Source organism: Microcebus murinus, chromosome 28 (genome assembly GCF_040939455.1).
Source record: "Microcebus murinus isolate Inina chromosome 28, M.murinus_Inina_mat1.0, whole genome shotgun sequence".
Taxonomy (NCBI): domain Eukaryota; kingdom Metazoa; phylum Chordata; class Mammalia; order Primates; family Cheirogaleidae; genus Microcebus; species Microcebus murinus.
The window spans coordinates 11,145,974-11,158,312 of record NC_134131.1 but is presented as its reverse complement, the minus strand read 5'-3'; the positions used below and the strand labels follow the sequence as shown (position 1 = coordinate 11,158,312).

Sequence of the window (12,339 nt, the reverse complement as noted above, 5' to 3'; positions counted from 1 at the left end):
AAGATGGGGTCTCACTATCTTGCCCAGGCAGGCCTCAAACTCCTGGCCTCAAGAAATCCTCCCATCTCAGCCTCTCACAAGTACTGAGATTACAGGCAGGAGCCACTGCTCCTGACCTCTTCAAATCAGGTTTTATTACCAAATTTATTAGTTCTGCAATTTGAAATATAAAATTGCTTATACTAAAGAAAATGAAGTGAAGGATTAAAAAAAAAATCAAATTTTATTAAGAGACATTCGTGGTCTGACCTTAAATACTCAGCGGTTTGAGAACACATTCGAAGAATGAAATTGATAACTGATTTTACAGCATTTCTGAACAATTTAATAATGCAGGGATCAGAGCAAAGTAAGGGCTGGTGATTGTCTTTATAAATAAAGTTTTATTGGAACACAGCCATGCCCGTCTGTCATGGCTGCTTTCACGCTCTGCAGACAGAATTGAGTAGTTGTGACACAGACAAATGGCCCATAAGACAGAACCTATTTACTATGTGGTCCTTTACAGAAAACTTCACAGAGCCCTGGTTTAAAGAAACAAAGTAGGCCTCCCATTCCAAGCCTAAACTCCTAGACTAACGGGATTCAAAGACTAGAAGGAATCTGAAATTTTTTTAAAAAGTATATTGTCTGTGACACCCACAACTGATTACAGCCGTCGCAGGCTTCTTCCTCATACTGCCAACTGCACAATCAAGCAGATAATACCATGTTCTAGAATTCTACTGTACAATGTTCCTTTTGTTTTTCTTTTTAACATCACACTGTGTCTGAAATTGCAACGCATTTCACAATTATTCTCTGAAAAAAAATCTTACCATCTTCCTCACTTCCCTACCACAAAACTCACACGAAATCCACCGTGTGCTTTGCGGTGTGGGAGCCTTGTGGCAAGCTCAGTGCAAAACCAAATCACGCGTCACAAAGGCCACCACGAGTCGGGGTCAGGAAAGCAACAAACGGGAGGTTTCTGCTGTGCAGAGTCCTCCACTCCAGACTGCCCGAGATGAACGCCCGAGCTCGGGGAGCTGCTCTTCACGCACAGACGTGTTGTCAAGCAAAAGAAATCCTCACACATACCGCTTTAATGGGCCCAGCTTATCATTGACAAATCAATCCACAAGGGGTCTAATGAAAACCAGAAACTGTGAAACTCAGTGGAAATCAGCCAGCGAAGGGGCAAAAACCTACCTGATGGGCGCTATGAACACTAGTTAAGCGTTCATGCCTTTAGCACCCCTTTAGCTGGGACTCGAGCTCTACAAAAGTCATCCGTGTAATCTACAAAATTTGTACCCCCTTAATATTCTGAAATTTAGTAAGAAGGAAACCAGAAATAACCTATCCCCCCTGAAGCTTGATAAATAAAACCTATTCTCAGACAAGAACAAAAGGTAAGAAGAAATAGGACATTAGGAAGGATAACAGTCATAAATGCCCCCTCATGCCACAAACGAGAGTGGAGATGACACCGCTGTTTTCCTGATGTCTGCACAGGGACAGGAGACAGACAGACACACAGACAGACAGACACAGACACACACACACATACACACAGACAGACACACAGACAGACACACACACAGACAGACAGACACACACACAGACACACACACACACAGACAGACACACAGACAGACAGACACACACACAGACAGACACACAGACAGACAGACACACATACAGACAGACACACAGACACACACACACAGACACACACACACAGACACACACAGACATACAGACACACACACAGACACATAGACAGACAGACACACACACAGACAGACACACAGACAGACAGACACACAGACACACACACAGACACACACACACACAGACAGACAGACACACACAGACAGACACACAGACACACACACAGACACACACACACACAGACAGACAGACACACACAGACAGACACACAGACAGACAGACACACACAGACAGACACACACAGACAGACACACAGACAGACAGACACACACACACACGCTCTTTTCCTCTGTCTCCCTGATTCCAGAGAGCCTTACCCTGCAGATGTCTACAAGGAAATTCTCGAACAATTTCCACATGTGGTTGCTGGTGTAAATCTCCTTCATTTCCACCTCGGTATCCACGTAGCAGTGATTCAGGAAGTTGATGTACGCGATTTTAACCTGCAAGATACAAACAAGCTTTCCTGAAAAGTCAGCCCGGTAGGTGTGCACCCGGCCAGCCGCTTCATCGTTCACGGTGAGAGGGATGGACCAAGAAAGACGGTCATTCTGCTCCCCTGCCGACTTTCCTATCTATCATTTTCTTTTTAATATTTGAAATTCACAAGGATAAAATGAAAAACCATAAAGCTTTAGGAAGAGAGTATTTTTGTGAGCTCAGAATAAAGAATGAGGCAAAAACCTCTGATCATGCAATAGGGACAAGTTGGACTACACTAAAATTAAGAATTTCTGTTCATGAAAAGGCATTGTTAAAAAAAAAATAGTTAAATGGCACCAGGTGGGAGATGTTTGCAATGCATGTAGCAATGAGGAATGCCTACAGATCTGTGCATGTAACAGACATCTCAGGGGAAAAAGCAGAAAGTCTTTTTTTCCATTTATTTATTCGTTTTTTTTCTTCTTTTCTAAGAATTATTAGCTGATAAAGTAGGAAGTCTTATCAGATATTTTCTTTTTTTTTTTTTTTTTTTGAGACAGAGTCTCACTCTGTTGCCTGGGCTAGAGTGAGTGCCGTGGCGTCAGCCTAGCTCACAGCAACCTCCAACTCCTGGGCTCAAGCGATCCTCCTGCCTCAGCCTCCTGAGTAGCTGGGACTACAGGCATGCGCCACCATACCCGGCTCATTTTTTCCTATATATATTAGTTGGCCAATTAATTTCTTTCTATTTATAGCAGAGACGGGGTCTTGCTCTTGCTCAGGCTGGTTTCAAACTCCTGACCTTGAGCAATCCTCTCACCTCGCCTCCCAGAGTGCTAGGATTACAGGCGTGAGCCTGTGTGCCCAGCCATTATCGGATATTTTCTTAAAGGAATATCAAGTGTCTAAAGAACACATAGAAAGGGGCTCAACTTCATTGAGGAATTAGGACATAGAAATTAAAGCCCCTATGATTAATGAAAACATGTGTCTACACAAAAACTTGTACACAGATGTACATAGCAGCATTATTCACAAGAGTCAAAAAGTCGAAGCAATCCAAATGTCCATCAACTGATGGATGGGTGAACAAAATGTGGTGTATCTGTATAACGGACTATTTAACATAAAGGAGTGAAGCACTGACATACGCTACAACTTACATGAACTTTGAAAGAAATCACGTTAAGTGAAAAAATCCAGTCGCAAAGACCACAATTGTATGATTCCATTTATAGGAAATGTCCAAAATAGGCAAATCCACATGTACAGAAAGATTAGCCATTGCCTAGGATTAGGGGTTTGGGGAGGAAATGCAGAGTGACCATTAACGGGCATGGTGCTTCTTTTGGAGGTGGAGAAAATATTCTATAATTAGATAGTGACGGTGACTGCATAACCCAGTGAATATATTAAAAACCACTGAATTTTAAATGAATCATATGGAATGTAGACATCTCCATAAAGCTTCCAAGATTTAAAACAAAATAAGCCACTATGAGATACTACTTACACAACCAACACATGGAAAAAAAAAACTGTTAAAGAATCTGATAATATTTCCACTTAAAACATAAGCTAATTTTGGCCAGGCACGGTGGCTCACACCTGTCATCCTAGCACTGTGGGAGGCTGAGGCAAGAGGTTCGCTCAAGGTCAGGAGTTCGAAAACAACCTGAGCAAGAGCGAGACCCCATCTCTACTAAAAACAGAAAGATACTGAAAACATCAAGTCGTAACTATAAAAGAAAAAAAAGTATAAAAAAATAAAAATAGAAAGAAATTCATCGGCCAACGAAAAATATATAGAAAAATTAGCCGAGCACGGTGGCGCATGCCTGTAGTCCCAGCTACTCTGGAGGCTGAGGCAGGAGGATCGCTTGAGCCCAGGAGTTGAAGGTTGCTGTGAGCTAGGCTGACGCCACGGCACTCACTCTAGCCTCGGCAACAAAGTAAGACTCTGTCTCAAAAAAAAAAAAAAAAAAAGTTAATTTTATATATTGTAAAACATACAAGGCAAAAACATATACTCTATTATACGATCCAATTTTTGTTAATAACTAGCATTATGAGTAGGGAAAAAAGAAGCCTGGAAGAATTAACTTCGAAACTTAGTTACTCATCATGAGTGGTAGAGTTATAGGTTATTTCTATTTTCTTATTGATTACCTGTAGTTCCTAAATTTTTTATAATGGTCAGTCATTATTTCTGCAGAAGTTTTTTTTTTTTTTTTTTAAAGACAAAAGTCTCACTCTGTTGCCCGGGCTACAGTGCCGTGGCATCAGCCTAGCTCACAGCAACCTCCAATTCCTGGGCTCAGGCAATCCTCCTGCCTCAGCCTCCCAAGTAGCTGGGACTACAGGCACGCGCCACCATGCCCGGCTAATTTTTTCCATATATATATATATATTTTTAGCTGGCCGATTAATTTCTTTCTATTTTTTTTTTTAGCAGAGACAGGGTCTCGCTCTTGCTCAAGCTGGTTTCGAATTCCTGACCTCGAGTGATCCTCCCGCCTCGGCCTCCCAGAGTGCTAGGATGACAGGCGTGAGCCACTATGGCGCCCAGCCTAAGAGTTTGTGCTTTAAAGGATTAACTTACAGACCAAGTCTACACTCGCAGGCAGGAAATCGCAACCCACTCTCGACCCCGTTTCTGAGAGGTTCATTCATTCATTCGGGGCCCCCCCTCTTTGCTCAACAGCCGCGTTAGTTCCTGCAGAGCGGAAGCTTCCCTCCCGGCTCTCCTCAAGGAGCAGAAGGAAAAGACTGACTTCCTTGTTCTTTCAGACGAAATCAGGGCTGGAGGACACGCCGCTGCGGCGCCGACATCCCACCGTAGGATGAGCGCTGGACCGGCGACGGGGGCTCCTAGGCCAGCCGCCGCGACCCTCCCCGCCCGCCACGGCCCCACCCCCTCGTAGAGAGGCGCGAGAGGGGGGTCCCCTCACCTCGGGGAGGCAGTCCTCGTGGGTGACCACGCGCACGATGTCGTCCAGCGGGAGCAGGGAGTTGCACTTGATCTCCGTGTAGACGTTCTTGCCCTCCGTGCACACGGCCAGCAGCTCCACCAGGTGGATGTGGTACATGAGCGGGCTGTTCTCGTCCATGCGGTCCCGCTCCGAGCGCATCATCTGGATCAGAGTCTGGAAGGAGGCTCTGTCGTTGTAGAACACCAGGACGTCCTCGCCAGAATTGACCAGCTACGGAAAAGGACAGGCCCTGCTCACACCACAAGCTGGCAGGGTGGGGGCGGAGCGACACGGTCTATCCCCGAGAAAGCCGGGTGTCCCATTGGCACTCGCCTTCCTGCACCAGTCTTACTCCTGCGTCCCTAACTCGCCCAGGTTTCATTCGCTTACGGAAGTGAGCAGGGAAAACCTTCAGCGTCAGAATTCTAATCCACAGTGGCCATAAAAAAATATTAGAGGGAAAGAAAAGCTGCATTAACGTCCCAAGTGGAAGCACAGACTGCAAGCTTGCACTTGTCTTTCCAAATCTGATAATTAGGCCGTATATTTTTTCTTGTTTTAAAAGTTTCCATCTGGCCGGGTGCGGTGGCTCACGCCTGTCATCCTAGCACTCGGGGAGGCCGAGGCGGGAGGATCGCTCGAGGTCAGGAGTTCGAAACCAGCCTGAGCAAGAGCGAGACCCCGTCTCTACTATAAATACAAAGAAATGAATTGGCCAACTAAAACTACATAGAAAAAAATGAGCCGGGCATGGTGGCGCATGCCTGCAGTCCCAGCTACTCGGGAGGCTGAGGCAGGAGGATCGCTTGAGCCCAGGAGTTGGAGGTTGCTGTGAGCGAGGCTGACGCCATGGCACTCTAGCCTAGGGCAACAGAGGGAGATTCTGTCTCAAAAATAAAAAGACTGTCACCTACACCTACCACACCTAGGTCAAGCTCACGAACAGGAGCGATCACACGCAGTTACTCTCCTGCCCTTCCGCGCACAGCTCCCCAGAGGGCGCAAGTTCACACAGACAACATTCAATAATCTTAAAATCTCTACAGAGCACCAGATGAAGGTAACACAGAAATATACGGTCGTCACCTCGGCCATGACCATATCTTGGCATTTCTTAATGAATTTCCCCTCGGCCTTGACGATGGTCTGCAGGAACTTGATGTACTGGACGTTCCGGCCGTGGGTCTCGATGCAGTGCACGAAGTGCTGCACGACCCGCTCGTTGATCTCGCTGCAGAGCTGGAAGTTGTTCATGAAGATGTGCTGCATCGTCAGGGCCTCGAGGATCTGGCGCGAGAGTGGGGACAAGAGCGCAGGTCAGAAGGGCAAACGGAAGACAGGACAGACGAGAGACGCGAGCACAAGCAGCGCTGAGCCCCGTGAAGACGTGAGTCTCCACTCCTGCTTTCGTGCCGCCTTCTTTCTCGGTACGGGTTTTTCAGAGACATGTAACAAATGCACAGAAAGTAAGCACATCAGTGGAATCCAACCAAACAGATTAAAAAGGGAACATTAGCACCCAGATTGAGAAACAAAACAGAGGGGCCGGGCGCGGTGGCTCACGCCTGTAATTCTAGCACTCTGGAAGGCCGAGGCAGGAGGATTGCTCAAGGTCAGGAGTTCGAGACCAGGCTGAGCAAGAGGGGGACCTCGTCTCTACCAAAAATAGAAAGAAATTAATTGGCCGACTAAAAATATATATAGATTTGTAGCTGTATGTGTTTAGGGAAAAAAGAAAAAAAGAAAAAATAAAAAAAAAAAATATATATATAGAAAAAATTAGCCGGGCATGGTGGCGCATGCCTGTAGTCCCAGCTACTCGGGAGGCTGAGGCAGGAGGATCACTTGAGCCCAGGAGTCTGAGGTTGCTGTGAGCGAGGCTGACGCCACGGCACTCACTCTAGCCTGGGCAACAAAGTGAGACTCTGTCTCAAAAAAAAGAAAAGAAATAAAACAGACCTTGTTTATGCCCCAGCCCATAGTTTACTCCCTTGACTTCTATTACCATAGATGAGCCCTGTCTGTTCTTGAACTTCACGCCCTGTTCTTCACTGATATGTATGCTCCAGGGCACGAACATTTGACGATGTGTTTATCTATTACTGATGGGCATTTGGGTCCTACAGTTTGGATAAGCAGCGACATTACTAGTATTACAAATATTACAATGCAGCTGCTCTACACATCCTTGTGCACGTCTTCCGGTAAACGTAGCGTAAGCATGTCTCCTGGGTTTACACCCGAGAGCGGAATTGCTGGGTCTCGGAGTATAAATAACGTTTGGCTTTAGAAGACACTGCCAAACAGCTTTCGAAAGATGTTAGCAACTTACATTCCACAGTCACAGCTGTTCCATGTCCTTGCCAACACTTTCGTACTGTCAGTCTTTTTAATTTTAGTCCTGTCTTAAAGTGCATATATATATAACTTCATTTGCATTTGTCTGATGACTAATCACGCTGAGCACTTTGTCACATTTATTGGCCATTTGGATACCCTGGAGTGTTCATTCAAGTTTTTTTTTTTTTGCCAGTTTTTAAAGTGGGTTGTCTTTTTCCTCACTGACTTTTTGGAGTCTGTTACACACATTCTGGATATGAATTCTCTGATCACACGCTTGCAAATGTCTCTCACTCTCTGGCTTGCCTTCGGATATTCCTAATGGTGTCATTTGAGGAACAGAAGCTTTTGATTGTAAAGAAATCCAATTTATCAATATTTTCCTTAATAATTAGTGTTATTTGCACACTGCGTAAGAAAACTTTGCCTATAACACAGTCCTGAAGATGTTAGTATATAATCGTCTAGAAGCTTTGTTTTTACTTTTTACCCAGAGTTGCTAAATTTGACATTTGCTGTGAGGGAGAGGCTCTAAATCTTTCTATCTTTTGCCTTTTCTTTCTCTTAACATGAAAACAGGGTATCCCCCATCTGAAACGCTTGGGACCAGAAGTGTTCTGGATTTCATAATTTTTGCTTTATACCTTCCCGGATGAGCATCCCAAATCCAAAAATCCGAAATCTGAAATGTGAGCATCATGTTAGCACCCAAAAAGTTTCAAACTCTGGAGCATTTCTGATTTTCAGGTTCGGGCTGCTGAACCTGTATGGCCCTACAATTCATCAATCCTTTTTCTAGAAAGTGTTAGCAGTACTAATGAGTGTATTTTTGTACGTATCTATGTGTTAGGTTGGTGCAAAAGTAATTGCAGTTTTGGACTGTGAATTTCAAATCATTATAGCTAGGCTCAAACACCTATTTGTTAATCAAAACAGGAACCATTTGTTGTTACCATCAACACATTTTTGCCAATGAGAAATCAGTTTGTTTATGCCGGTAGCGTCAAAATTCGTGCTTTGGGATTCCACGAACTCCTGAAAAGCATTTTCTGCATCCTGCTGGTTTTGGAAGCATTTTCTCTGCAAAGAGCTGTGCAGTTGCTTGAAGAAGGGGTAGTCGGGGGGTGATCAGGCGAACATGGCAAATGAGGCAAAACTTCGCGGCCCAATTCGCTCCCCTCGTGAAGCGTTGTTTGTGGAATGCGCAGTCGGGCAGAGTCGGGGAGAGGAATTGGGCCCTTTCTGGTGGCCAGTGCCGGCTGCAGGGGCTGCCGTTTTCAGTGCGTCTCATCGATTTGCTGAGCAGACTTCTCAGGTGCGATGGTTTCGCTGGGATTCAGAAAGCTGTGGTGGATCAGACCGGCAGCAGAGCACCCAACAGTGACCACGACCTGTTTTGGGTGCAAGTCTGGCTTCGGGACGTGCTTTGGAGCTTCTTCTCAGTCCAACCACTGAGCCAGTCTGCATCACTTGTCACATAAAATACACTTTTTGTCGCACATCACAATCCGATCGAGAAATGGTTCACTGTTGCTGGGCACAAGAGAAGACGACACTGCAAAATGACGATTTTTTTGATTTTCAGTCGGCTCAGGAGGCACCCGCTCACTGAGCTTTCTCACCTTTCCAATTTGCTTCAAATGCCGAACAGCCGTAGACTAGCCGATGCTGCCTTCCGCGGCAACTTCCTGCATGGCTGGTGAGAGGGTCAGCTTCACCGACTGCTCTCAACGGGTCAACTGGTCAACGTCAACTTCCGACGGACAGCCACTGCGCTCCTCACCTTCAAGGCTCTTGTCTCACTTTCAAAACTTCTCGAACCCCCACTGCAGGGTATGTTCATTCGCAGTTCCTGGGCCAAGGGCGTTGCTGATGTCTCTAGTTGCCTCTGCTGCTTTACGACCCACTTTGAACTCAAATAAGAAAATTGCTCGGATTTGCTTCTTGTCTAACATCACCTCCATAGTTTAAAATAGACATAAAACAAACAGCAAGTAGTAAGTCACTAGCAAAAAAACATAAAGCGAGAAATGCACATTAAAATGATGTATAACATAGCATTTTAAGAATGTATTCCAATATCAAATGGCAAATTTCAACAACGCTGAAACCACAATTACTTTTGCACCAACCTCCACATGTACTAAGATGCCCTTTGCAGTATTGTTTACAAAGTCAAAAACTAGAGATTGCCTAATTGTCCATTAATGTAAAAATGGTTTTTTAAAAAATCACAGCCATTCTATGCAATGTCACTTAGCCATCAAAAAGAATGAGAAACATTTAAATATCTTTTATTTCAAAGGCAGCCAAGGTATCTTGAATGCAAAAGACAAAATGCAAGACAATGTGTAGTGTGGCATCATTATTCTTTAAAAAATATATAACACACACATTTTAAAAAACGTATTTAACAAACTAAGATGTGGCCATGTTTTTTATGACTATATTATGTCTTTGTAGAAACAGAAAACTTCATGCATGATCTCAGGAAGCTGTGCCTGGAAAGTGAGACTTAGCTCTTCCATGTTGCTGAAATTCAATACAGCGAGGGATGTCATTAGGAAAAACATAGAAATGCATCTTACTGCTCCACTCACCTTCCTCCTTCCTCCACTCCCACCCCGTGGCCACCCTATGCCCCCAAAAGATGAGGAGCATTTATGTCCTCCTGATAATGGCAAAAATGCTCCCATTTGGAATGAATGACACATTATTTAAAAGCCCCAGAAGCCACAAAAGCACAAGACCAAGCTGTTCCTCTTCCCTCTTTCCTGCCCCCTCCTCCCCCGCTCAGATTCGCACCCAGGCCTCGAGTCTTACCCCCGGGTTGAGGAACAGGTTTATGTGTTTATGCAGCAGAGCTTGGTTCTGCTGGTTGCCCGCGCAGAAATTCTGCAGAAACTCGTGCGCCAGCCTCATTATCTCCTGCATCTTGGTGTCTTCGGCCTGCGAGGGAGGAGACGGAGGACAGGGCGGATCAGCGGATCCATCGCTTCTGCTAACACGGAGGCGGGAGGCGCCTGCCCGGGACCCGCACGCTCAGGGCTGATCCGCCGACCCCGAAAAGCAGCCAGTCACCTGTTTGTGCCTCGTCGATGAAGACGAAGATGTCACTGGGGGACAAGGAGAGCCACACAGAGTGGCAGCTAACAGACAGCCTCTGGGGGTCCCCTGCCCAGCAACGCCTGAGACTTCGGAACCTCCTACCTTCTTTCCCCGAAAATAAGCCCTACCCACAAAACAAGCCCCAGCGGGATGTCTAAGCACATGCGCAATAGAAGCCCCACCCCGAAAATCAGCCCTAGTGCCGGGCGTGGCTGCGCAGCGTCTGCACAACCCGTGCGTGTCGTCGCGGAGCGGGAAAGAACACGAGCAGCCCTTCCCATCCGCCCCGTGAGAGCTCTAGTGCTCCACAGGAGAGATCGGGGACAGAGTCTCAAGACATTCAGGATGGACTATGGGGTTTGGAGAGTGAGGATGATGCTGCAGTAGAAGACCACTTAACTATATTTGAATAAATGTAGATTGTTGTACCGTACTTAAAAAAAATAATGCATCCCTTGAAAATAAGCCCTAGGGTGTCTTGTTGAGGGAAAATAAATATGAGACCCTGTCTTATTTTGGGGGAAACACGGCACTTCTGCAAACGGGGACTGACAGCAGGACAAGGGGCCAACTCCGTCACTGATGGAGAGCAGTCACTGGCCAAACTCACCTTTCTGAGTTGCCCAAGTGCAAGGGAGAATTCCCCTCCCTTCCTAGTAGCGCGTAACTGCAAACTAGCATCAGCAACCGCAGAGCGCCCTCTGCCCAGATGCCCGCCTTGTGCACAACTGCGAAACGGCACGACTAAGGAACTGCAGAGTGACACGTGACAGGGCCACCGGGCTCCTGCAGACCTTGTAACCGTTTGCTTCTGTAACCTATAAAAGCCACCAGGCTCAGACCCCGTCTTGCTCAGACTCTGGAGGCGAGACCCCTCTGAGCCCGCCGGCGTGATAGAAGCCGGTTCCGCAGCACTCTCGTGGCTCCCGGTCTGTTTCCCGGCCTTGCTGGCTGTGACACACCAGTGGCTCGTAACTTCCGGCAGCAGGGAACAATGGCAGAGCGGAAATCTCCTTAGATTATAAACTGGGGCAGGCGCAGCGGCCCTCACTCGTTCCCTCGCCACCTCAGGGATGACTTTTAACCTAAGACTTCGTTTTCCCATCTGCAAAATGGGTACAGTACCTGCCGCGGCATTTCACACGGGAGACTGCGTGATTCTCGCACACAAAATGACGTGACTCTCACTGCACACGTGAAAAGAACACACTCAGTATTTGTGAAGTGTTAAATATCCCGCAATAAGACAAAGGCATAAAATCTACTGCCGTTTTGCCCAATTCTGAACAAGCAAACACTCAAGACAGCACAAAGGGAGCAAGAACCCCTAAAATGGAAATCGCCCTTCATATTCGCACAGCCCACGCCAGTCTCAGCGGCCACCGCCTCCCCTGGGAGGCAGCGGGTACGGCGGCCTGGATGCAGCCCTGAGACCAGACCGTCCCGCTCTGCTCCCAGATGGAATGAATGACACATTATTTTGTGTCCACCACAATTTTGTGACCTGGACCAAGTGACTCAGCCTCTCAGGGCCTCAGTTTCCTCACCTGTCGAGTGGCGATCATAAAAGTGCACCCTTCACGTGGCTGTGAAGAAGATTAAATGAGAGAACCCACACGACGCGCTCAGAAAGCTCTTACTTGGTACGTGTCACCTATTGGTTCTGGCCTAGACTGAGGTCAGCAAACTCGTTCTTGAAAGGCAAGACGATAAGCGTCTCAGGTTCAGTGGGTCAAGAGGGAAAAATCAAGGATGCTATGCAGGTACCCGGGTAACTATT

At 46.5% G+C, this 12,339-nt stretch overlaps 1 protein-coding gene across 1 annotated transcript in view; it reads right to left on the bottom strand.

Annotated features, from left to right (window-relative positions):
• ITPR1 (inositol 1,4,5-trisphosphate receptor type 1) overlaps window positions 1-12,339 on the bottom strand; it is a 351,525-nt gene that overhangs the window by 150,703 nt on the left and 188,483 nt on the right. The window contains exons 31-34 of the mRNA XM_075998552.1: window positions 10,275-10,400; window positions 6,198-6,398; window positions 5,091-5,342; window positions 2,034-2,159 (exon numbers count right to left, since the gene is read on the bottom strand). Of these exons, the coding sequence (XP_075854667.1) occupies window positions 2,034-2,159; window positions 5,091-5,342; window positions 6,198-6,398; window positions 10,275-10,400 (705 nt within the window). The remainder of the gene's footprint in view (window positions 1-2,033; window positions 2,160-5,090; window positions 5,343-6,197; window positions 6,399-10,274; window positions 10,401-12,339) is intronic.